The sequence below is a fragment of the Oryzias latipes genome, chromosome 19 (genome assembly GCF_053564925.1).
Source record: "Oryzias latipes strain Hd-rR chromosome 19, Olatipes_Hd-rR_3.1".
Classification (NCBI taxonomy): domain Eukaryota; kingdom Metazoa; phylum Chordata; class Actinopteri; order Beloniformes; family Adrianichthyidae; genus Oryzias; species Oryzias latipes.
The window spans coordinates 27,594,388-27,617,500 of NC_136255.1; the positions used below are offsets into that span (position 1 = coordinate 27,594,388).

General features: G+C 51.6%; 2 protein-coding genes and 1 long non-coding RNA gene across 4 annotated transcripts in view; 2 read left to right on the forward strand and 1 right to left on the reverse strand.

Annotated features, from left to right (window-relative positions):
- abcc3 (ATP-binding cassette, sub-family C (CFTR/MRP), member 3) overlaps nucleotides 1–10,881 on the forward strand; it is a 36,694-nt gene extending 25,813 nt beyond the window's left edge. Inside the window, exons 13-31 of one of the 2 annotated variants that reach the window (XM_023949375.2) lie at nucleotides 27–173; nucleotides 245–332; nucleotides 403–469; nucleotides 535–661; nucleotides 1,996–2,172; nucleotides 2,256–2,423; nucleotides 2,517–2,700; nucleotides 2,774–2,885; nucleotides 2,957–3,107; nucleotides 3,179–3,386; nucleotides 3,536–3,846; nucleotides 7,058–7,257; nucleotides 7,468–7,594; nucleotides 7,671–7,772; nucleotides 8,644–8,790; nucleotides 8,852–9,010; nucleotides 9,085–9,251; nucleotides 9,321–9,515; nucleotides 10,341–10,881. In XM_023949375.2, coding sequence (XP_023805143.1) covers nucleotides 27–173; nucleotides 245–332; nucleotides 403–469; nucleotides 535–661; nucleotides 1,996–2,172; nucleotides 2,256–2,423; nucleotides 2,517–2,700; nucleotides 2,774–2,885; nucleotides 2,957–3,107; nucleotides 3,179–3,386; nucleotides 3,536–3,846; nucleotides 7,058–7,257; nucleotides 7,468–7,594; nucleotides 7,671–7,772; nucleotides 8,644–8,790; nucleotides 8,852–9,010; nucleotides 9,085–9,251; nucleotides 9,321–9,515; nucleotides 10,341–10,452 — 2,949 coding nt within the window. In that variant the 3' untranslated portion in view covers nucleotides 10,453–10,881. Of the gene's footprint in view, nucleotides 1–26; nucleotides 174–244; nucleotides 333–402; nucleotides 470–534; nucleotides 662–1,995; nucleotides 2,173–2,255; nucleotides 2,424–2,516; nucleotides 2,701–2,773; nucleotides 2,886–2,956; nucleotides 3,108–3,178; nucleotides 3,387–3,535; nucleotides 3,847–5,004; nucleotides 5,319–7,057; nucleotides 7,258–7,467; nucleotides 7,595–7,670; nucleotides 7,773–8,643; nucleotides 8,791–8,851; nucleotides 9,011–9,084; nucleotides 9,252–9,320; nucleotides 9,516–10,340 lie in introns of both variants that reach the window. The other variant, XM_078937172.1, reaches the window with a different exon arrangement.
- A 1,299-nt stretch (nucleotides 10,882–12,180) lies between these two features.
- LOC101161126 (WAP, Kazal, immunoglobulin, Kunitz and NTR domain-containing protein 2-like) lies at nucleotides 12,181–15,601 on the forward strand. The gene is made up of 2 exons (XM_023949376.2): nucleotides 12,181–13,244; nucleotides 13,327–15,601. Exons 1-2 carry the CDS (start codon nucleotides 13,080–13,082, stop codon nucleotides 14,845–14,847), a joined length of 1,686 nt encoding a protein of 561 aa, XP_023805144.1. The 5' UTR covers nucleotides 12,181–13,079; the 3' UTR covers nucleotides 14,848–15,601.
- A 3,047-nt stretch (nucleotides 15,602–18,648) lies between these two features.
- The window catches only part of LOC110014463 (uncharacterized), a 14,216-nt gene continuing 9,751 nt past the window's right edge, over nucleotides 18,649–23,113 (reverse strand). Inside the window, exon 3 of the long non-coding RNA XR_002872165.2 lies at nucleotides 18,649–19,154. This is a non-coding gene — a long non-coding RNA (uncharacterized LOC110014463). The remainder of the gene's footprint in view (nucleotides 19,155–23,113) is intronic.

The window sequence follows — 23,113 nt, forward strand, 5'->3', positions numbered from 1 at the left end:
CCTCAGACGTCTGTTCTTGTGTCCAGGTCGCCCTGACGTCGTTCGCCGTGTTCGTGTCGGTGGACGAGAACAACGTTCTGGACGCCAAGCGGGCCTTCGTGTCGCTGTCGCTCTTCAACATCCTCCGGTTTCCTCTCAACATGCTCCCCCAAGTGATCAGCAGCATAGCGCAGGTCCGCCTCCTTGCTCTTCCTCTGCCGCTGGCGTTCACGCCGTTCTCATCCTGACCGTGCGTTCCCCGCAGGCTAGCGTGTCGCTGAAGCGGATCCAGAACTTCCTGAGTCACGACGAGCTGGACCCCGACTCCGTGGACAGGAAGAACACGCCTGGCGGTAAACTCTCCACCTGCTCTGCCTCCCTGTTGGTGGATGCGTTCTGAGCCTCTGGCGTGGTTTTCCACAGATTTCTCTGTGACCGTGGTCAACGGGACGTTCACCTGGGCGAAGGAAGACCCGCCCGTCCTGCACAGGTGCGTCCCGTAAAGCGCCGTCCATCGGCTCTGCCGCCTTTTGCTAACGCGCCGTGCCATTGCAGCGTCAGCGTGATGGTTCCTCGCGGCTCCCTGCTCGCCGTGGTCGGCCCCGTCGGCTGCGGGAAGTCCTCCCTGATCTCCGCCCTGCTGGGAGAAATGGAGAAACTGGAGGGGGAGGTGTCCATTCAGGTAAGCCCCCCTTTTCCTAAAACGGAGGGAAAATCTGTTTTCTGGTTTTAGGCTAAAGTTCAGAAAGAAAAAGTTTTTCATAAGAAACTTTTAAATGATTTCCTGTTTTTGTCAAACTTTCCCAAACTTGTTTTAATAATCTATGATTGGCAGATGATTGACAGATGGGTGACAGATGATTGACAGATGGGTGACAGATGATTGACAGATGAGTGACAGATTTGGGCCGACGCGGCGTTTAACGAAAGCGTTTTTTATGACGGGAGATGATCCTCGATGAGGGACTCTGATGGAGGAAGACAAGTCAGGAGACGGGGGGGGGCTCTCATTTACACTGAGAGAGCGGCTCCTCTCACTGCTGGCGTGAGGGGCGGAGCTACCCCAACATGAACCACCGCCGTCTAAAACATTGTGACAGCTTTGTGTTGAACGTAAAAGTCCCGCCGCCGCCGCCGTAGCAGGAGGTGAGCTCTTCACTCAGGAGGAGGAGGAGCCAGACTCACCTTTACCTGATTCCAGCTGTAGTCCAGATGGATGAACTACAAAACTATTCTTCAGAATACTTTATTTTATTCTTTGTCGCAGACTCAATAAGGAAAATCTGTAAAAAAAATTAAACATCTGTAAGAACCAGACTTCCAGTTTTGGCCGCCTGGAAGCTGCAGACGGCGTCTCCATGGAAACATGGCGTTAAGGAGCCTTTATGTGTTCAGTCAGAACAGGAAGTCTTCATAGATGTGGAACAAAGAGTTTCTGCCTCTTTTCATTCAAAAACACGTCAATTCATTTGTTCTGGTTGTTTTTATGAATTTAAACTTTGAACATTTTGAGGTTCAGAACGAATCACTTTTTTCCATCTCATGTGATTTGATGTCTGGTGTGTGAATCCAACATTTAGAGCCACAGAGGTGAGGATGACGGCAGTCGTCTGATAGAAATACAGAAGTGAATCTGAAGCAGACGAAACTGTGATTTAGGCCCCAAAGGGTTAAAGCCTCCTGACAGCATCACTCCATAAAGACGCAGCAGGAAGTGTCGGGTCTCCATGCTGATGGAACCGCCACGCCCTCACTTCCTGTTGGAAGCCAGTTTCAAAATGAAACCAACTTTAGCTGAGCAGGATTTCCAGTTTTTCTTCATATTAGATGCAGAAATTCGACTGAGTTGAGGGGAGGGGCATAACACTTTGATTGACATTTTTAAAAAGGGTGGGGGCCCAATGATGTCACGATGGCCAGAACAGATCACCTGACCCCAGCGTTGGTTAAGGTCAGTTCGGGTCAGAACGGTTCTGTGTTCAGATAAAACCAACGTGTGCTCCTCCTCTTCCTCAGGGCTCTGTGGCGTACGTCCCTCAACAGGCGTGGATCCAGAACGCCACGCTGCGGGACAACATCCTGTTTGGGAACGCCTACAACGAGCAGAAGTACTGCTCGGTTCTGGACGCCTGCGCCCTCACGCAGGACCTGGAGGTGCTGCCCGGAGGAGATCAGACCGAGATCGGAGAGAAGGTAGGACGAAGTCCCCGGGCAGAGGCGGAGTCCTGGCTGACGTGCCGCTGACGCGCCGCTGATGCGCCGCTCGTGTCTTGCAGGGAATCAACCTGTCGGGGGGCCAGCGGCAGAGGGTGAGCCTGGCGCGAGCGTTGTACAGCGACGCCGACGTCTACCTGCTGGACGACCCGCTGTCCGCCGTGGACGCACACGTGGCCAAACACATCTTTGACCGCCTGATCGGGCCTGACGGGCTTCTGAAGGAGAAGGTGAGCGGAGCTCCGCCCCCTCAGGCAGGAAGCTGCTGCCGTTTTATCAGTTCTCCTCCTGCAGCAGAGACGAATGCCGTGGTGTCGTTGCAGACGCGCATCCTGGTGACGCACGGCATCAGCTTCCTGCCGCAGGTGGACAACATCATGGTGCTGGGGGCGGGGCGCGTGTCGGAGATGGGCTCCCACCAGGAGCTGCTGAAGCAGAACGGCGCCTTCGCAGAGTTCCTCAGGAACTACGCTTTGGAGGACATTCTGGAGGAGGACGAGCTTGAAGGTAAAGGGTGGAGCGTCTGTGAGGGCGCCGTTCTGGGGGGGCTGGGCCTGATGCTCTGTCGCCGTGGTTACAGACGAGCTGCTGGACGAGATGGAGTTCTTCCCTGAAGAAGAGCTGGGCAACCATCACTGCGACATGATGGAGAACGAGCCGGTGATGAACGAGGCCAGGAAAGCCTTCATGAGGTGGGGGTTCAGAGGCCGGGAGCGTGCGCTGGTGAGGGGGGAGGGGCTGACTCTCCGCTTCCTGTCTGCAGACAGATGAGCGTCCTGTCAGCGGACGGCGAGAACCCGCGCAGGCGCTCGGTGCGGAGGCACGGCTGCAGCCAGAGGAAGCGCGGCGAGCCGCCGGAGAAGAAGAAGGAGCTGGAGAAGCTGATCCAGGCGGAGACGGCGGAGACCGGACGGGTCAGTGCAGACGCCCAGAGAGGCTCCGCCCCCAGCTTTAGCAGCGGCTGACGTGTGCGACCGTCCCCCAGGTGAAAACCAAGGTGTACCTGGAGTACGTGAAGGCGGTGGGGGTGCTGCTGTCGGTGCTCATCCTTCTGCTGTACGGCTGCCAGAGCGCCGCCGCCATCGGATCCAACATCTGGCTCAGTCAGTGGACCAACGACGCGGCGGGGAACCACACCCAGGAGAACGTGCAGATGAGGGTGTCGGTGTACGCGGCGCTGGGCATCGCGCAAGGTGAGTGAGCGCGCTCAGTGACCCTCCTCTCAGACGGCCGCCTTTTTTAACCACGTCTTCATTCAAGTGGCAGCAGAGCGTCTCGGTGTGTGGGCGGGGCTCCAGCGTCCTTCACAGTAAAACGTCTCCTGTGGTTTAACCGTCCGCAGGCATCCTGGTCATGATCTCCTCCTACACCTTAGCCATGGGGAACATCAGCGCGGCCAGGCGGCTGCACGCCAACCTGCTCACCAACAAGCTGCACACCCCACAGTCCTTCTTTGACACCACCCCCATAGGACGCATCATCAACCGCTTCTCCAAGGACGTCTACGTCATCGACGAGGCGCTGCCGTCCACCGTGCTCATGTTCCTGGGCACCTTCTGCGCCTCGCTGTCCACCATGATCGTTATCGTTTGCAGCACGCCGTACTTCGCCCTCATCATCCCCGTTCTGGCTTTAATTTACGTCTTTGTTCAGGTACTCCTGCGGGGGCCGACCCGCTCTGGGGAAAAAGACCTCCTCTGCTCCTCTCTGCTCCCCTCTGCTCCTCTCTGGCTCGTTTGCAGCTCCTGTAACCTTCTGGGTGTTTTTTTCCCGCAGCGTCCCTGCAGCTGAAGCGCTTCCTGTCTCCCCCCCCCAACACACACACACACACATTTAACCTCTGACCTAATGGCTGCACTCCCTCTGGTGGCCGATCCTGGTATTACAGCTTCTGTTTCAGGAGATTTCTGATCGAATTTGAGATTTTTGTTTCTTTTTGTCTCAGGAAAGGGTTGCCATGGAAACAGAAGACTTAGCTTTGAGGTGGAATAACAGGAAATGTGATGATGGTTCTCTGCTGGATCCTGAACACAACGATGGATGTTCAAAGCAAACATTTGATCCAAATTTAACGTGTTAAATATCAAAACAGTCAAAGGAGTCTATAGAAGAAGAGAAAACAGGTTATTTTTTTCTGAATTCATATAGATTTTTCATATAATCAATCACCCAATCAGTTAAAGTAAGACTGACGAAAATCAGTAACTAAAAAATAATAATTATAATTTATTCTACTGGTAAAAAGAGGCAAAAGTGTTTTGTTTTATTTTCTATTTTTCTGATGTTGTGATTTCAGTGCAGATTTGATCTCAGGAATTTATTTCACATTTAGAAGTATTTGTGGTTGAAAAGTTCTGACGTCATTAAGGTCATAAGGTCATATCTCCAGTCAGACATGAAGCATCATTTCAGTAAATGATGAAAAGTTTACTTTAACTTTACTCCCAAACTCCTCCCAATGGTTTGAATCAAGTCAGGGCTTTTATTTTGAAATGAAACTTGGCAATCATGAAATGAAAACATCTTAAAGAAATGTTAAATAGAATAAAAATGAGAATAAATTATTTTATTCAGGCTTTCAGCAGAACAACAAAAATACTTCTTAAGTGGAAGTAAAAGTACTTTCACATTAAAGTACAAGCACTACTGAAGTAAACGATCAAAATCAAGCTGATAGAAATTCTGCAGCTCAGTGAAAAACGGGAACCGAAGCCACCAGATAATCAGCTTTGAATGCGAGCAGCTGCAAGGGATCATGGGACGCAGCGCTTGCTGACTCCAGCCCCCCCCCTCTCACCCCTTGTCCCGCAGGGTTGCTGGTTTTGGTAACCTGCCTGCTGTGCCGGGTCTACAGCACGCTGCACGCCGCCCAGCTCATGCACGGCCGCCTGCTGCAGGGGGTGCTGCGGGCGCCGCAGGCCTTCTTCCAGAGCACCCCCTCGGGGCGGCTGCTGAACCGCTTCGGCACAGACATGGACGCTGTAGACTTCCTCATCCCTGACAATATGGACATATGGATGCGCACCTTCTGGTACACGCTGAATGTGCTGCTCATATGCTCCGCCCTCACCCCCGTCTTCCTCATCGTGGTAGCCCCCTTAACGCTGTTCTACTGGTGGGTCCAGGTAAATAGGAATCCGGTCCGCTAACTGATGAATACATGCCGCATGACTGCGCTGGTAGACCGCCGCACGTGTTTGCAGCTGTGCTAGTGATTCAGGAAGTGTGGCTTGTCGTAGCGGCGCAGTAGCTAGCACGGGTAGTTAGCGGCCGCGGGGGTCCGGTGGGAACGCCTCCGTAGTTTTACACCCAGATCATGATGACGCAGGTGATTCTGCCTCACTAACAAGCCAATCAGTCCACAGGCGTCATGACAACACAAACGCAAGAGACGAGGAAGCTTCCCTGAAAGCAGGGAAAGAACAAAACCAGAACAAAGCCTGAGACATCAGAAGGTGGCTTCATCAGCTGCCGGCTTCAATTCACGCCACTTCCTGTTTGGAAATGTGGAGAGAAGCTGCAGCTTTCTCATTCATTCTGTGAGACGACCTCAACGCTGCAGCTCTCCAGACGAGCTCCAAACCGGAAGAACATCGGCAAAACCGGAACAAGACAGAAAACCCTAGACAGGAAAAAGAGAGCCAGAGACCAATCGGGACCGGCGCTCGCTTCACGCCAAAACCCACAGATCAGAGAAACAGATCAGTCATGAAGAAACGTAGCGTGTTAAAATTATTGAATCCACAGAAAGATTTCATTCATTTATAACCGTTAGGAATGTCTGTGGGCGTGGCTTCAGGTCAGGCGCTTCGTCGTTTTCGGCGGGTGTAGTTTTGTGGGCGTGGCTTCATGTCAGGCCTCAGATTTTTTTTACAAATGTAAAGCATTGATCGTGTAGAAACATCTCTGCTGCGCAGAAAGAATGTCAACAGTAGAGCCAAAGCTCCGCTGTGAAAGGATTGAAACTGTGGGGAAAGTGGGCGGGGTTTGTGGGCGTGGCTTCATTGACTTATTTTTGGGCAGGATTGACTAAAATGACAAACAGTCACTTATGTGAGTTAGTTACTATAGTTTATAAGGAGTCATTTTTCTCTGAGGTTTGGTGTCGGCTCCACCGTCACGACGGTTCGAGTCACAGACGCTGCAGAACTCTGACACCGTAAACCGTCAGCTCCACTCAGCTGTGTTCTGGTACCAAACCCAAAGCTTAGAACCTGCTAAAATGGAACCCTTTCCAAGATCAGACAGACGAAAAGCTGTCAGGGTCCGACAGGCTGCAGGTTCAGGATTTTCCTGATTGCTAGCCCTTGTGCCATCTTGTGGGGTCCAGATGACCCCATGGTCTAGCATGTTCTAGATCCATCATCATTGAAGGACCCGCTGGTCAGAACCCATCTTCACTGGTTCCAGGTTGGAGAGGTCACGCCTGTCGGCGGACGGCGAGCTCCAGCTGTGATCTGGAGGCGGAGACTAACCCGCGTTCTTCCTGCTGCTTCTGTGCTGCATGACCTTTTTACTGGCGTTCATACGGACATGAAGGGGCGGGGCAAGCTGCTGTAGCGCTGAGAGGATGTGGCTTAAGCTAACGGTGAACACAGCCAAAACACCTGCAGGTGACGGCGGTTCTGCAGGCAGAGCAGACTGTTTACCGCGCATTCCTGAGGTTTCTCCTGGAACATTGGCTGGCTGCTTTTCAACTATCTGGAAATGAGGGAATCGAACGATGGCTGCAGGTGTTTTGCTGCTTAACTGCCTCTGCGTGTGCGTGTGTGTGTGTGCGCCGCTCCTTTGCTTCGTTCTGACATTTCTGAGCACGTGCAGAGGCCTCGTGGCTTTAACGCTGGTCGTTTGTCTCCCTCCGCAGAGGTTTTACGTCGCCTCGTCTCGGCAGCTGAAGCGTCTGGAGTCTGTCAGCCGCTCTCCCATTTACTCCCACTTTTCGGAAACCGTCACCGGCTCCAGCGTCATCCGAGCCTACGGCAGGCTGGACGCCTTCGTGCTGATGAGCGACGCCAAGGTGGACGAGAACCAGAGGAGCTACTACCCCGGGATCGTGTCCAACAGGTGAGTGCCCCGCCCACCTGACGCGGCGCCGCTGCTCCTCCAGATTAACAGGTGTCTCCTCGCTGTGACCCGCTGACCACACCTGATCCAGGTGATCAGCAGGGAGACGCCCCGCTGTGGCTCTGAACAGTGGAACACCGACGCAGCACAGCCGCTGGAAGCGGTTCCCTGGTGTTCTGCCGGTTGAGCAGCCGTCTCTCCTTGTTGCAGGTGGCTGGGGGTCCGGATCGAGTTCATTGGGAACTGCATCGTTCTGTTCGCCGCTTTGTTCGCCGTCATCTGGAAGGAGACGCTGAACCCGGGTCTGGTGGGGCTGTCGGTGTCCTACGCTCTGCAGGTACGCTGAGCCCAAACGTGGTCAGCAGCCCTGACCTGAAGCCCTCTGAGACCTGAGATCTGACTCCGCCCCCCAGGTGACCATGTCTCTGAACTGGATGGTGCGGATGACGTCAGACCTGGAGAACAACATCGTGGCGGTGGAGCGAGTGAAGGAGTACTCAGAGACCAAACCAGAGGTGAAGGAGCACGCCTTTGCCTTTAAGGAGGTGTTGGCGCCGCACTGCTCTGAATGCGCCATAAAAACGCCCAACCAATCAGCTGGAACAACACAACCATGAACCAATACCGTAAACCAGAACCAGAGGCGCTGCTGACCCGACACAGACAGGACACTCTGTACTCCCTGGTACGGGGCGCATTCATGAAGCCTGGAGATTCTTGAAGGAGAAGCTTTGGGGGGCCAGCTCTTGGGGGGCCAGCTCCTGGGGGGGGGGCAGCTCTTGGGGGGACCAGCTCTTGGGGTCTTATCCATGTGGTTTTGGAGCTGGAGTTGGTGCAGAACCAGGGCTTTGCTGGCTTCAAACCTGATGATAGGTCCAATTTCTGACAAATAGCTAACACCAGCACCGTACAGGTCACATGACCACATATGTCATCCATCTACTGTTTTTTTTTTTTTTTTTTTAAATCGACGGCTAACAACCGATACATAACAGATTTGGACTTAAAGTAGAACCCATCCTGAAAGTCCTGGTCCATAGCAACCATTGACTTGTTTTCATGTCTCGAGCTCATAAACGTGTTTCCAGACTTTTGTGTTTCTACTTCAAAGTAAGTTTTACGGTTTTCCTTAGCGACCGCTGACCACACCCACTACGAGCCGCTTTGGCACATGGGTGTGTTTAACTGAATACCAGCTGAAGAGAACCGGGTCTGAAGGTCTGTTTCCTCAAAGGCGTGGTCAGGATTTCCAGGCAGTCAAGGTTCTTGGTGACGGAGCGGTTCCATGAAGGAGCCTTCTCAGACCCAAATGGACACTGAAGGAGGGGGTTTGGATCAGGGGTTGAAGTCTGAGGTTCTGCTTCATGAAGCCGTTTTTCCCCACAGGCTCCTTGGGAGGTGGAGGACAAGAAGCCCCCCCCTGAATGGCCCACGGACGGGAAGGTGGAGTTCCACGGCTACAGCGTTCGCTACAGAGACGGTCTGGACCTCGTCCTGAAGAACATTACGCTGGACGTGAAGGGAGGGGAGAAGGTGAGGCAGAACCTTCGGGGGGTGGGGGTTCCGACACAGACGCTCATGGCGGTTTCTGCAGATCGGCATTGTGGGGCGAACGGGGGCCGGCAAATCGTCCATGACGCTCTGCCTCTTCCGGCTGCTGGAAGCCGCTGCAGGAGAGATCACCATCGACGGCGTGAAGATCGCAGAGATCGGCCTCCACGATCTGAGGTCCAGACTGACCATCATCCCTCAGGTACCCGAGCTGACGGGGCTCCGCCCACAAACCGGGCTTGGCTTTGGCTCCAACCACACACCTTTCTGCCTCAGGAACCCGTCCTGTTCTCCGGGACCCTGAGGATGAACCTGGATCCTTTCGACAAGTACTCGGACGAAGACGTGTGGAAAGCTCTGGAGCATTCCCACCTCCACGGGTTCGTCCGGAACCAGCCGGCCCAGCTGCAGATGGAGTGCGCCGAGGGAGGAGAGAACCTCAGGTGGGTTCCAGGAGAGTCCAGGCCGTCCTGGCTCCTGAAGGGGGTGTTGATGCGCTGCTGTGTGTCCAGTGTGGGTCAGAGGCAGCTGGTGTGTTTGGCCCGAGCTCTCCTGAGGAAGACCAGGATCCTCATCCTGGACGAAGCCACCGCTGCCATCGACCTGGAGACCGACGACCTCATCCAGTCCACCATACGGACTCAGTTTGAGAACAGCACCGTCTTCACCATCGCACACAGACTCAACACCATCATGGACTACACCAGGTGGGACTGCGGTTCTGTGTTCATGTAGAGTCCAGCAGCTCCAGACCTTCCCTGCTTAGCATTCATGCTAGCTGTCCTTTGTTAGCTGATGGACGTTTAGCTTAGTATTGTCAGCGTTTTCTCTTATCTGATCAGTTTCTTGTCTTCAGCGGTAAATAAGCATGTGACCAACGCTCCACCCCCACACACCTGTACTAGACTGAGCATCAACTTTTAGAGTATTTTTAGGGAGGTGTATCAGCAAGATGTACGATACGCATCACCGTATTGTACCAGAGCCCTTTAAGGTTATGATGCAACTTTTGTTATGAAAGTTCTAGAGAATCTACATTAATGTTGAACATAAACAGAACTTTATTTCCTCAATCCTACTGTTAGACACATTCATTCTATTGATTTTCTTATACTGAAAAATGTTTTCTTGTGGAAATCAGACAATGTTGACCGTTTCCTTTCTATACTTAAGTTACCAAAATAAAAGCAGCTTGTTTATGAGAGACAGCTGCAGTGCTTCACGTTGTGATCATTAAAGAAACTGAATTTTATTACAATGAAAGACATATTGAAGTTCTGGTTAAATTTTTTCAAAGTTTAAAGAGAGTCATAATATCAGGAAACGTCTCGTATCTCCTGCCGATGGTCGTCGCCACAGCTGGAGCTCAAAGGGTTAATCGTGTCGCGGTGCTCTTTATCGCCCTCTGCTGTTGGTGCTTTTAAACTGACGTAGCCGTGTCACATGGAAGCCAGAGTGTGACGGTGAACGTGTGCACGGCAAGCCGTGATGTCTGAGAATGTGGTCCTAACCCGACTCCTCTGGTCCTGCAGAGTTCTGGTTCTGGACAAGGGGAAGATCGCAGAGTTCGATACCCCCACCAACCTCATCTCCAAGAGAGGGATCTTCTACGGCATGGCCAAAGACGCCGGCCTGGTCCAGTGAAGGCGCCGTGCGACCTCCCTCCTGCTCCTTCGGGCCCTTCGTTGTGGTGAAGCCGGGTCGCGGGGATGACCCGGCACCTCCAGACCGCCGCGGCTTCGTCTCACCTGCATCTGTGGCGTCTGAACAGGAAACACGTGCTGCTCGATGGCGCCTGCGCTGCCTTCAGTGCCTTCAGCCGTGGGAGGAAATGCCAGTGAACGCATCGTTGTCACTCAGCTGAAAGCAGGAATGTTTTCTACCAGCAGAGACGAACACTGTGCCACTTCAGGAGAAAACCCCGCCCACTTTTTTTTGTACTGTTATTTATGCTTCTTTTAGAGAACTTTGCTGAGTTAGACATGTGATTCTTCTGTGAACCCAATCTATAAAAACTTGAATTACTGTATCACCAAAATGCTGACGCCTTTATTAAAAAAAATGGGAACAACATCCGGGTCTCTTCTTCACCTGAGATCACCTGAAACAGTGTAATGTCTGTGAACCGCCACCAGGGGGAGCTCACGCTCAAGGATACCGATGCTTCAAGATCCACAAACACCAGCGTTTCACCCGTGGGGCTATGAAAGACAGATCCAGAAACTATCAAGTGGCTGGGGGGGGGGGGTCACAGTAACCCCACAGGGGAGAAAAGCTCATCGTGAGAAGAGACTGTCACTCAATCGGCCGACACCCCCGCATGCCCTAGGTTACAGACCCCTGTGGGCTGTGGAGGGGCCCATGCCGGCCTTCGGGGGGGGGCCACACAGAGGACATGGGGGGGGCAGCCTGCTCAAGTCTCCAGACTTCAGATATATTTTTGTTTTCACAGAGACTAAAATAAAAAAGATCCTTCTCTTTGCTTTTATTCCCCCCCCCCCTCGGGTCAATGTGGGACAGTCGGCCTTCAAACTGGGTCACAGAACCGGAAACAGCAGCCGGAGAGTCTCCAACGATGTCATGAAGCGGACATGGTTTTGTAGAACTCTGCATGCTAGATCAGCCTGATCTCTAAACGTCGTTCATGAGATCCACACGGACGCCGCTCCATGTAACGATCAGGCTACAAACATCTGGCAGTAGCTCCTCCCACACCTGCCATGAACACATCTGGACAGGCGGCGAGCAGAGAATTCAGATGAACGCAGCTCTAATCTGACGGAAATCTTCTATGGCTGCAGATCTTCAAGGACGTTCTCCTGGTAGAGACCAGAGTTTGTGGACGGGTCGGTGGTTCAGGACCGGGGCTGCAGAGGAGCCTCTGCCATCACACTCCCACCTCTGTGTCTGACTCTAAAAGGGTTCCAGTCCTTTTGTGTTCTCTGAGTCCAGATGTTCCCCTGTCCTCCTTCAGCTCTGCATGGATCCAAGTCCCAACTCTGACCTGAACCGAGTCCAGGGAGGTGGGGCTTCTTTCATGGCCTGCTGGTCCTCTTCAGTCACCTGTTCAGAGTCCTCCATGATCTGTCCCAAAGCTGCAGGACGCTGGGTGTGGCCTCCAGGTTCTCATCTGTTCTAGACTTTTAGGATTCATTCGAGACACAAACGAGCAGCACAGACAAAGATTAAACAGGAGGGCAAAGACGTTTTCAAAAGAACACGTCGTGGCTTTGCAGGAAATGCTCGTCTCTCCATGTTCTCCAGGAACCGCTGACGGAACCTCGGATAACCTCTGCGCAGTCCTGGCGCATGCGCACAGCTTCCCCTGAAGCTCAGACTCTACAAAAGCCGTTTGAAGCCCAGATGTTCCGCAAACTTGAAGCAGAAGCAGCAGACATAATGATCCCCCCCCCCAGGACCGAGACCTGCTGCTGTGCGTTTCAGGTAAACAAGGCCGTTCTGCCGCGCACGCGCGCAGCGTGGGTCCGCGGTTTAATAGCTGCCTGTCCTCGGCTGAACCGGAGGAAGTTCTTCAAAGAGAAATTCACAACTTCATTCATTAGTCGCTGCGCGCCTGCGCGCGCCGCCCAGCCCCGCCCCCTGAGCCTGTCCTCAGCTCACCTCTGCCGCAGTCGGGTCTGCGCTCCGGATTCTGGACTCACGTTTGGGTCGGGATGTCGAAACCTTCGTCTTGTCCAGATTCCTGCACGCATGCGCGTCTGGGGAAGGTTCGTGCGCACGTGCACGCATCCGCATGTAGGAGAAGTAACGAGTGAACAAAGACACGGAGGTCAGCTGATGAAGGCAGATGTTGCGCAACAGCAGCGCAGACGCCTGCGGAGTTCAGACTCATCACAACCAGACTTTGTTTTCTTCATCGCATCATCCGTTTGTTTTCATTAAAACTTTTCAAAAACACCCTAAAAGTTCGAGCGCGCGCGCGCGGCGTCCCGTCACAGACAGAAACCACCGTTCCTCTGAAGTCTCGCGCGTCTTGGCACGCCGCGCGCGCAGAGCACAAACAGTTAAACGGGGGACCCCGCGCGCCTATTTAAAAGGCAGGTGCCCCCTCTCCCCCCACCCCCGCTCATCTTAAAGCTTCTCCCGGCGCGTGAGCAGCAGCGTTCATCTTTGCACCGGCCGGGCTCCGTTCCGCGCGAGCATCACTGACTGACCCGCTGACACGCGCCCGCTGCCCTGCGGACCCCAGCGCGTGACTCCTTCCCCCCCCCCGCTGGACTGTTCAGGCGCGCGCACTCGCCTTGCTGAAGATGCTGCTGTGGCTCTGTATCCTCGCGCGCGCGTTCACAGAACTCCGCGCCGCAGGTTTGCCGCCCGTGACCCACGCGCACTCGGGCATCTGCCCCAATGACGTGAACCCCAACCTGTGGGTGGACGCCATGAGCACGTGCACGCGGGAGTGTCAGTCCGACCAAGTGAGTATTTTAAGGTTTACGGCTCGTGCACATCTGATGTTGTGATGAAGATGAGGAGTCTGATGAAGGTGTCCCCCCGCAGGAGTGCGACTCCTCTGAGAAGTGCTGCCAGAACGTGTGCGGGGGCCGCAGCTGCGTGGTCGCGCGCTCCGCGGCGGGGGCCCCGTCCATGACGCCCAAAGAGGCGAGCTGCGCGGGCTTCACGTGCACGCAGCAGGGATCCGAGTGTGACGTCTGGGACGGTCAGCCCCACTGCAAATGCCGCGAGCGCTGCGGGCGCGAGCCCAGCTTCACGTGCGCCTCCGACGGCATGACGTATTACAACCGCTGCTACATGGACGCGGAAGCGTGCTCAAAGGGGGTCACGCTCACGGTGGTCTCCTGCCGCTTCCATCTCACCTGGCCCAAAGCAGGTCACCCACTGCTCCGCATGACCACTGTGGGCCCCACCACCACTCCCCCGCCACCCCCCACCGAGCCGCTGCCCCCCCTGGTGGTCAGAAGCCCCGCCCATCAGATGGTGAATGCGGGGGACACGGCCAGCTTCCTGTGCGCGGCCACAGGCCCGCCCCAGCACGACGTCACCTGGGAGAAGCAGGCCCCCCCACGCGAGCAGGGCGTGGCCTTAAGGCGGAACCACATGATCGGAAACATGGTGGTCACCAACGCGGGTCAGCTGGTGGTCTACAACGCCCAGCCCGCCGACTCGGGGGTGTACAGGTGCACGGTTCAAAACCCCTCCGGGTCAGTCCAGGCCTTCCACCTCCTCACCGTGCTGCCCGCTGAGGCCCCAAGCCCCCCGCAGTCCAAAAACCAGAGCCGCTGCCCCCCCGAGGCATGTGTGAGCCCCCCCATCCCGCAGGAGGACTGTGGGAGTGGGCTGGAGACGGTGAGCTGGTTCTACGAGCCGAACGCCAACGTGTGCCGAAGCTACACTTCCTGCAGCAGCCAGGAGCCGCCCCGGCTGTTCGAGTCCCTCCAGGACTGCATGCGGTGCTGCGGTCCGGAGCCGTCGGGTCCCTGCGGACTCCCCAGCCTGCAGGGGCCCTGCAAGGCGTACGAGCCGCGGTGGGCGTACAGCAGCGCCCTGCGGGGGTGTCACACCTTCATCTACGGCGGCTGCGGCGGAAACGACAACAACTTTGAGTCCAAACGGGCCTGTGAGGACAGCTGCCCCTACCAGAAGGCCCCCCCCTGCCAGAGTTGCCCGCCGCGCGCCAAGATGGTGCCCAGCTTCTGCCGCAGCGACTTCGTCATCACCGGCCGCCTGACGGATGTCAGCCAAGAGAAGGACGCGGGCCACGCCCTCGTGACCATCGACAAGATCTTCAAGGACGAGAAGATGGGTCTGCGCTTTTTTGGGAGGGGGCCCCTGGAGGTCACGTTCCTCAATGTGGACTGGAGCTGCTCGTGCCCGAACATCACGGGCGCCGCCGCCGAGGGCCTCCTCATCATCATGGGCGAAGTCAGCGACGGCATGGCGGTGCTTCAGCCCGACAGCTTCATGGGCACCGCCAGCCCTCGCCGCCTCCGGAGGCTGCAGGACGTGGCGTCAAAGAACGCCTGCGAGCTCCTCCGGGCGATCACCAGCAGCCCTCAGTAGAGAGACGGCAAGGAAGAATGTTTCTGAGGGGGTCCACGGTTCGAATCCCGTTTCTGAGGACAGTGGACGACCGTCAGGACCAATTTCCTCTTTATAAATATGTACAGAATCTAAACTGGGATTGCAGCTCCTGTTGGTGACGGGTTCGAGTCCCACTCCCATCACCTTCTGATCCATTTTTACCCAGAAACCCGTATCGTTTTCCAGGACAGTTTCTGCAGAGCGGCAGGAGTTATTCAGAAAACACCTGAGTTGAGGGCAGGACTGTTGGCGCAGAGCAACCCCGCCCCCCTTTCCCTCCATCCTCACTGAGAGCTCTCCCACTAGCTTACAGCCCCTCGCCATCAGAGAACCATCCATCCGTCCAGTTCTGATCCAGATTCCAGGAAAACAAAGACGTTCATGGATCGGTTTGTCTGACAGTGGATGATCAGAAGGGGGCGGAGCTAGAGCAGGGAGCTTGTGGCCCCGCCCAGAGTCTCTTCTACGTCACAAATTGAATCTCTTTCAGGAGGCATTTTTCCGTCTGCTGCTGATTTGTAACAACTTGAATCTTTAAGCGCTCCATCATCAGCAAACGTTCAGAACTGCATCTTCATCAGAGTCGGTCTTTAACAGATCACCGAGGTTGTAAATTATTTCCTATCTACTGACCTTTTTTCAGCTTCCTCCTGGCATATTTATTAAACATATTTCTGTTTATGAATCCAACTATTTTGTATAATTGTTTTGAGAATAAAATGAACCAATCAGACGTTCTTCTGTCATTTCTGGACTTCTCCGTCCCGTCTGGAGTCTGCGCTCGCTCCACCTGCAGACCTCTGACAGGACGTGATAAAAGAGGCTGGGGAATAGCGTATTCCCAGCCCCCCTCCATCCCTGAAAACTTCAAAACAGGTCCATCCATCTCCAGGCCCTGGTGGCGTTGTAAATCTGCTTCGCTCTGCCTAATTGGGTACGGAGCCCAAGCCGTAAAGCTGGGAAGTGTTTCATGGCGTGCCAGCCGGCGTCTCAGGCCTTGGTGGGCTTCAACCAGGGTGTTCCGCCTCCCAGAGGAGACTCTGTTTCTTCAATCCGGAGGGGGCGGGACGGCGTTCCATCACAGGAGGAGGCAGCAGGACGCTGAAGGCGGCTCTGCAGCAGCAGCGGCAGACGCTCTGGAGAGAAAACCGCTCAGTCTGCAGATCCAGATTCCACGCCGCGTACTGACGTTTGTCCCATCACGCCACGTTTGACAGTAAAACTGGACAAAAACATGCCACTTCAGATTTTATGATAATGGTGGTATAGTGGTTAGCACCGTCACCTAGGGAGAAGGTTCAAATCCCACATTTGGGGTTTTCTGCAGGCGCCTCAGTTTCCCCCCACAGTCTAAAGTCCTGCTTCAGAGGTGGATTTCTCTGATTTGTCATTTTTCAGAACCGTTTTACGGTTGTGGGGTTGCTGGAGCCTATCCCAGCTACAGTTGGGTGGAGGCAGGGTCACCCTGAACACGTCTGCTACACGGACTCAAACTCAACTAGACCCAATTTAAGACTTTAATCTCAACTGTCCAGGTGAGTCGGGGGGGGGGGGGGGGGGGGGGGTAATGGGCAAACCTGCAGGCGCGCACGTGACATGCACAAATTATAAAGTATCAGGATCGCAGACAAGCCATAAATCTGAGAAGGTTGGCGCTGTTTATTACACGACATCTTCATTCAAATACTGTAATCCTCAGGAAACCATCCAGAACGGATATTTGTGATTAAAAAGGTAAATCTCCATCAGACAAAAACTGATGGAGATTCATAATCTGAATTCTACATAAAATTAACAGAAATCTGCATAAAAGTCTATCTTTATAAATTTAGATCATCATAATCTGAGATTATTTTAGAATGCATGAGATGATCATGAAGTTCCTCATAAACTGAGACCTTCAAAAAATGAAATCTTTATTTAAAACCAGAAAAATAAAATTAAAAGTGATGTATGTGTAAATTAATAAATAAATAAATAAAAAAAAGAGACAATGAGATTTTTAAAATCTGAGATTGTCTTAATCTGGGATCTTTTGAACAGAAATGACTAAAATCGTAGATCTTCATAATCTGAGACTTTAATTAAACTACATTCTCATTATCTGACATCCGTATAAACTAAGACATTAATAAACAGATATTTAAAACCTTATGACAGATTGAAGGGAGCAGACTGGAGACGCGATGCAGAGAAATCCAGAGACTCTAGTGATTCTGTTCAGACTTCAGGAAGAAAAGTTCACACTTTCATGTTTTTCTGTATTATTTGGTTTCAGATTGGCAAAATTCTGCTCCGTATTTGTGTTTCTTCACAAATTTTATGGACATAAGAGAAAATGTGTATATTTTATGTTTTAAAAACAGATGTGAATCCTTTTCCAATTACCGATCCGAAGCCCATTGAGACCACCGTTGTGAATTTGGGCTTTATAAATAAAATTGAATTGAATTGAAAATTGAATTTTCTGTGAACTCGGTCAGGCTGTTGGGCCAAATATTTTGTTTTTATTTTGGATTTGTTACTTCAGCCGTCTATATATATTCACAGTTTTAGGAAGCGTTCCGTGGTCTCTGGTCGTCCAGTTTGGGGTCAGACTAAAGGGAATTATTCAGAAACTCTTCATCACTACAGTCATTACTGCAAAAACTGAACTTTTGCATGCAAAAATATGAATAACCCAAAAAACAGCTGATTTTTAACGGGTACAAGTATTTCTGTGAATCCTCTAGAAATATTTTTGATCAAGTTGCTGTAAAATCGCTATATTTTAAATGTTTTTGATCACAGGAAAACCTTAAAGACAGGATGAACTTTAACAAGTTTGACATTTCTGTGGTTCAGTCATATTTAAGCAGCATCATCCACATCGTCATGAAATTTTCTAAACCTTTTTAATGGATTCCAGTGTCTGATGGACTTAGGTTGAAGTCGTTTTGCTTCATTCAGGTTCAAAATCCTCATTTTGTTGACTAAATCAAACCCATAAAGTAAAACCTGAACGGCCCAGGTTCCAGTGACACAAAGAACCAAACAATAAGGCAGCAGGAGGGACTTCAAGACAGAATCACAGCAGACAAGAACCAGACGGCCTCTGAGAAACAGACTTAAGTAGCCTGGAGGTCGTCAGCCAAACGAGGAGCAGCTGAGCTGAAGGTGAAAGCAGGTGACAGGTAGACCAGGCAGATTTGACCTGGAAGGAACTGAAGAAAAGCAGATCCAGAACAATGAACCAGAGAGCGGTTCATGCAGATGGAACTAAAGATTGACCCTGTTAGTTTTCTGCTGAGCTCAGATGTTTAGAACATTTTCTGTCAGCGAGCGACAGCATGAAGATGCGACGCGTCAATTTAAAGCCGGACTAAAGGAGTATGGACACAAATGAACATTAAAAAAGTCAACTTCCACACGTCTGCACGTTTGGACAATAGTTCTGAAGTTCAAACCACCAGACGTGTTTTAGTTTGACCGGATCACAGTCGGGGTCTTCCAAACAACCAAACAGAGACTCTGTCAGAGACATGTGTCTTTGTGCTGCTTGTTTTTGTAAAGAAACTGTTTCTGGGCTGGAAGGTTCTGGAAATCCTGTACCTGGATGAGGAGATCAGATCCCCGTCTCATTCAGGACCCGAGTTCAGTCGCATGACGGTGAAGGAGGTTCTGACGCCTTTGGAGAATCGACGGTTCAACTGAGGAAAGTGGATCAAATATGTAAAAAGCAAACAAATGCTATCAATTACCCCCCCATGTGAATGAAAAACACCTTGAGCTGCTTTCATGTGCGGCGCAGGGCTGCAAAAGCACAATTTATTATCAATTAAAACTCTGCACATACTCTGAAACATGTGTGATCCTTCTTTCAGGCCTTCATGCTTTTCCAATTTGAGCTGGGCCAGCCTCAAGTTATGCTTTGATATGTTTTGGCTCGCCGCTCCGTTTGGTCTCAGGTGGGGTCGATGCGTTCACGAGCTGGGTTCAGGCGAGGCCGCCGCCGCGGTGTGGTCCGGGCTGTGAGGACGTTCCCCTGCCAGGAGCTTCCAGCAGGCCGAGCGCCTGCGGAACGCATCAGCGAGCCGGGTGGTTCTGGACCTTTGATTCATGACATGCATCTGTTCTGGTCATATCATCTGGAAGCTCCGACTGCAGATGAACAGGCTCCCGCTGCACTTCATCATCTCATGGCGGCTGGTTGCAGGTCTGAAGGAAGGGAAATCACTGAAACATGTTGGTCTTCATCTCAAAGACTCTTCTTCATCAGATGCTGAAGGATTTCTGACTCCATCAGTCTGAAAAGATAATCAGCAAATGACAAAAATCAAATCCCGAAAAACCTTTGCAGAGATTCAATTTACCTTTATTTAAATTACAGTTTCATGTTAGCAGCAAATATAAATAATTCTAATTCAAAATTATAAACTTCTAATTACAATTATATATATATATATATATATTTAAAAAAACGCCCCTCTCACTCTCCGCGGGTGGTTTTTCCTCCATATATATATATATATATATAATCTAGCCACAGGGGTTGCAAGCCAGTAACTTCTGTGCCGGTCCCAAGCCCGGATAAATAGAGAGGGTTGCGTCAGGAAGGGCATCCGGCGTAAAAAAAATATATATAAATATATATATAGATATATATATATATATATATATATATATATACACACACACACACACACACACACACACACACACACACACACACACACACACACACGATGGCGCAGTGGTTAGCGCTCTTGCCTCACAGCAAGAAGGTCTCCAGTTCAAGTCCCAGCTGGGGTACGTGAAAAACTACATCAACAGGGGACCTCTCTGTGTGGAGTTTGCATGTTCTCCCCGTGCATGCGTGGGTTCTCTCCCGGGTCTCCAGCTTCCTCCCACCATCCAAAAACATGCTTCATAGGTTAATTGGCAACTCTAAATTGTCCCTAGGTGAGAGTGAATGGGTTTGTGTTTGTGGACATTCTACCCTGCGACAGACTGGCAACCTCTCCAGGGTGTCCCTTGCCTTCGTCCACAAGTGGCCAGGATAGGCTCCAGCAGCCCCGTGACCCCGAAAGGGAAAAACGGTTAAGAAAATGAATGAATGAATGAATGAATGAATGAATGACACAATAGGGCAAAAATTATTTGGTCAGCCACCTGTTCTCCCACTTCTAAAGATGAGAAAGGCCTGTAATTTTTATCATAAGTATACCTCGACTATAAGACACAAAATAAAAAATAATATACTAAGATCATATTGTCTGATTTTTAAAGAATAAAAAAATATATAATTCCATCTTCTAAATCTGTCTTGTCACTTTCAGGGTCACGGGGCTGCCTGAGCCTATCCAGGCCACTAGTGTGCATATCCCATATTTGTGTGTGTATGTATATATATATATATATATATATATATATATATATATATATATATACACACAACCACCTGCAGAGGGTGAGAGGTGCGATATATATATATATCGCACCTCTCACCCTCTGCAGGTGGTTACTCACACAAGCTCGGGTCCTCTACCAAATGCCTGGGAGCTTATGGATCCTTAGCAGTATCTTAGCTGTTCCTAGCACTGCGCTTTTCTGGACTGAGAGGTCTGAGGTCTTTCCAGGTATCTGCTGCAGCCACTCCTCCAGCTTGGGGGTTACTGCCCCCAGTGCTCCAATCACCACAGGCACCACTGTCACCTTCACTTTCCTTGTTTCTCCAGTTCTTCTCTGAGTCCCTGGTATTTCTCCAGTTTGTCATGTTCCTTCTTCCTGATGTTCCCATCGCTTGGCACTGCCACATCCACCACAACGGCTTTCCTCTGTTCTTTATCCACCACTACAATGTCTGGTTGGTTCTCCGTCACCATCCTATCAGTCTGGATCTGGAAGTCCCACAGGGTCTTTGCCCTCTCATTCTCTACCACCTTCTGAGGTGTTTCCCATTTTGATCTTGGGGTTTCCAGTTCATATTCTGCATACATGTTCCTGTATATTATTCCAGCCACTTGATTGTGGCGCTCCATGTATGCTTTACCTGCCAGCCTCTTACATCCTGCAGTTATGTGCTGGATTGTTTCAGGCGCCTCTTTGCACAGCCTACACCTTGGGTCTTGTCTGGTGTGGTAGATCTACACCTTGGGTCTTGTCTGGTGTGGTAGATCTACACCTTGGGTCTTGTCTGGTGTGGTAGATCTACACCTTGGGTCTTGTCTGGTGTGGTAGATCTACACCTTGGGTCTTGTCTGGTGTGGTAGATCTACACCTTGGGTCTTGTCTGGTGTGGTAGATCTACACCTTGGCTCTTGTCTGGTGTGGTAGATCTACACCTTGGGTCTTGTCTGGTGTGGTAGATCTACACCTTGGCTCTTGTCTGGTGTGGTAGATCTACACCTTGGGTCTTGTCTGGTGTGGTAGATCTGAGCCTCTATTGCTCTGGTGCTCAGGGCTTGTTCCTGGGCTGCCAGGATGAGTGCTTTGGTGCTGTCCTGTAGGCCAGCCCTTTCTAGCCATTGGTAGGACTTCTTGATATCAGCCACTTCAGTTATGGTCTGGTGGTACATCCCATGCAGGGGTTTGTCCTCCTATGGGGATCTGTCCTCCAGCACTGTATCCTCTGCTCTCCATTGCCTGAGACATTCACTGAGCACACTGTCAGTTGGGGCCTTGAGCTTGATGTACTCATGCATTTTGGATGTTTCATCCTGGATAGTGGCTTCTACGCTCACTAGTCCTCGGCCTCCTTCCTTGCGGCTAGCATACAGTCTCAGGGTGCTGGATTTGGGATGGAACCCTCCATGCATGGTGAGAATCTTTCATGTTTTAACATCCGTGGTCTGTATCTCTTCCTTTGGCCATCTTATTATTCCTGCAGGGTATCTGATAACTGGCAGTGCGTAGCTGTTTATTGCCCGGGTCTTATTTTTGCCATTGAGATGGCTTCTCAGGACTTGTCTTACTCGTTGGAGGTATTTAGCTGTTGCAGCTTTCCTTGTTGCCTGCTCCAGGTTGCCATTTGCCTGCAGAATTCCAAGGTACTTGTAATTGTCCTCGATGTCTGCTATTGTTCCTTCTGGGAGTGAGACCCCTCCTGTGTGGACTACCTTGCCTCTCTTTGTCACCATCCGGCTGCATTTCTCGAGCCTGAATGACATCCCAATGTCAGTACTGTAAATCCTGGTTGTGTGGATCAGGGAGTCAATGTCACGCTCGCTCTTAGCATATAGCTTGATGTCATCCATGTAGAGGAGGTGACTGATGTTGGCCCCATTTCTGAGTCGGTATCCATAGCCAGTCTTGTTGATTATTTGGCTGAGGGGGTTCAGACCTATGCAGAACAGCAGTGGGGACAGAGCATCACCTTGGTATATCCCACATTTGATGGACACTTGTGCAAGTGGCTTCCCATTGGCTTCAAGGGTGGTTTTCCACAGCTTCATCGAGTTTCCTATGAAGGCTCTTAGAGTCCTGTTGATGTTGTACAGCTCCAAACATTCAGTGATCCATGTGTGTGGCATTGAGTCATAGGCCTTCTTGTAATCAATCCAGGCTTTGCACAGGTTGGTGTGTCGTGACTTGCAGTCTTGAGCGACTGTTCTGTTGACCAGGAGTTGCTGTTTGGCTCCTCTGGAGTCTCTACCAATGCCCTTCTGTGTGTTGCTCATGTATTGATCCATGTTTCTATTTATCTTGGTTGTAATGATGCCTGACATGAGCTTCCATGTTGTGGAGAGACAGGTTATTGGCCGGTAGTTGGATGGGACTGTTCCCTTTGAGGGATCCTTCTGGATCAGGATCTTTCGCCCTTCCGTTAGCCATTTGGGGTGAGTCCCATCTCTTAGCAGCTTGTTCATTTGTGCTGCCAGGTGCTCGTGGAGTGCGGTAAGCTTCTTTAGCCAGTAGGCATGTATCATGTCAGGGCCCGGTGCTGTCCAGTTCTTCATACCTGAAGCTCTTTCTTGGATGTCTGCCACTGTGATGGTTACTGGATTCTGTTTAGGGAGGTTGCTATGTTATTTTCTCAGAGAGACCAGCCACTGGGCATTGCTTTTTTGTGCTGCCTCTTTCTCCCATGTCCTTTTCCAGTACTGTTCAGTTTCCAGCCTTGGTGGGTCTGCTCGGCTGTTTTGACCCTGCCACTGAGTGTACACTTTTGCAGGTTGAGTTGCGAAGAGCCTGTTTATTCGTCTGGCTTCATTGTCTCTTGTGTATCTCTTTAGGCGGCTGCTCAAGGCTAAGAGCCTTTGTTTGA

Coding starts and splice junctions, on each gene's coding strand:
- LOC101161126 (XM_023949376.2), top strand. CDS start 13,080: ATGCTGCTGTGGCTCTGTATCCTCGCGCGCGCGTTCACAGAACTCCGC. Junction 13,245..13,326: donor GGGAGTGTCAGTCCGACCAA/GTGAGTATTTTA, acceptor GTCCCCCCGCAG/GAGTGCGACTCCTCTGAGAA.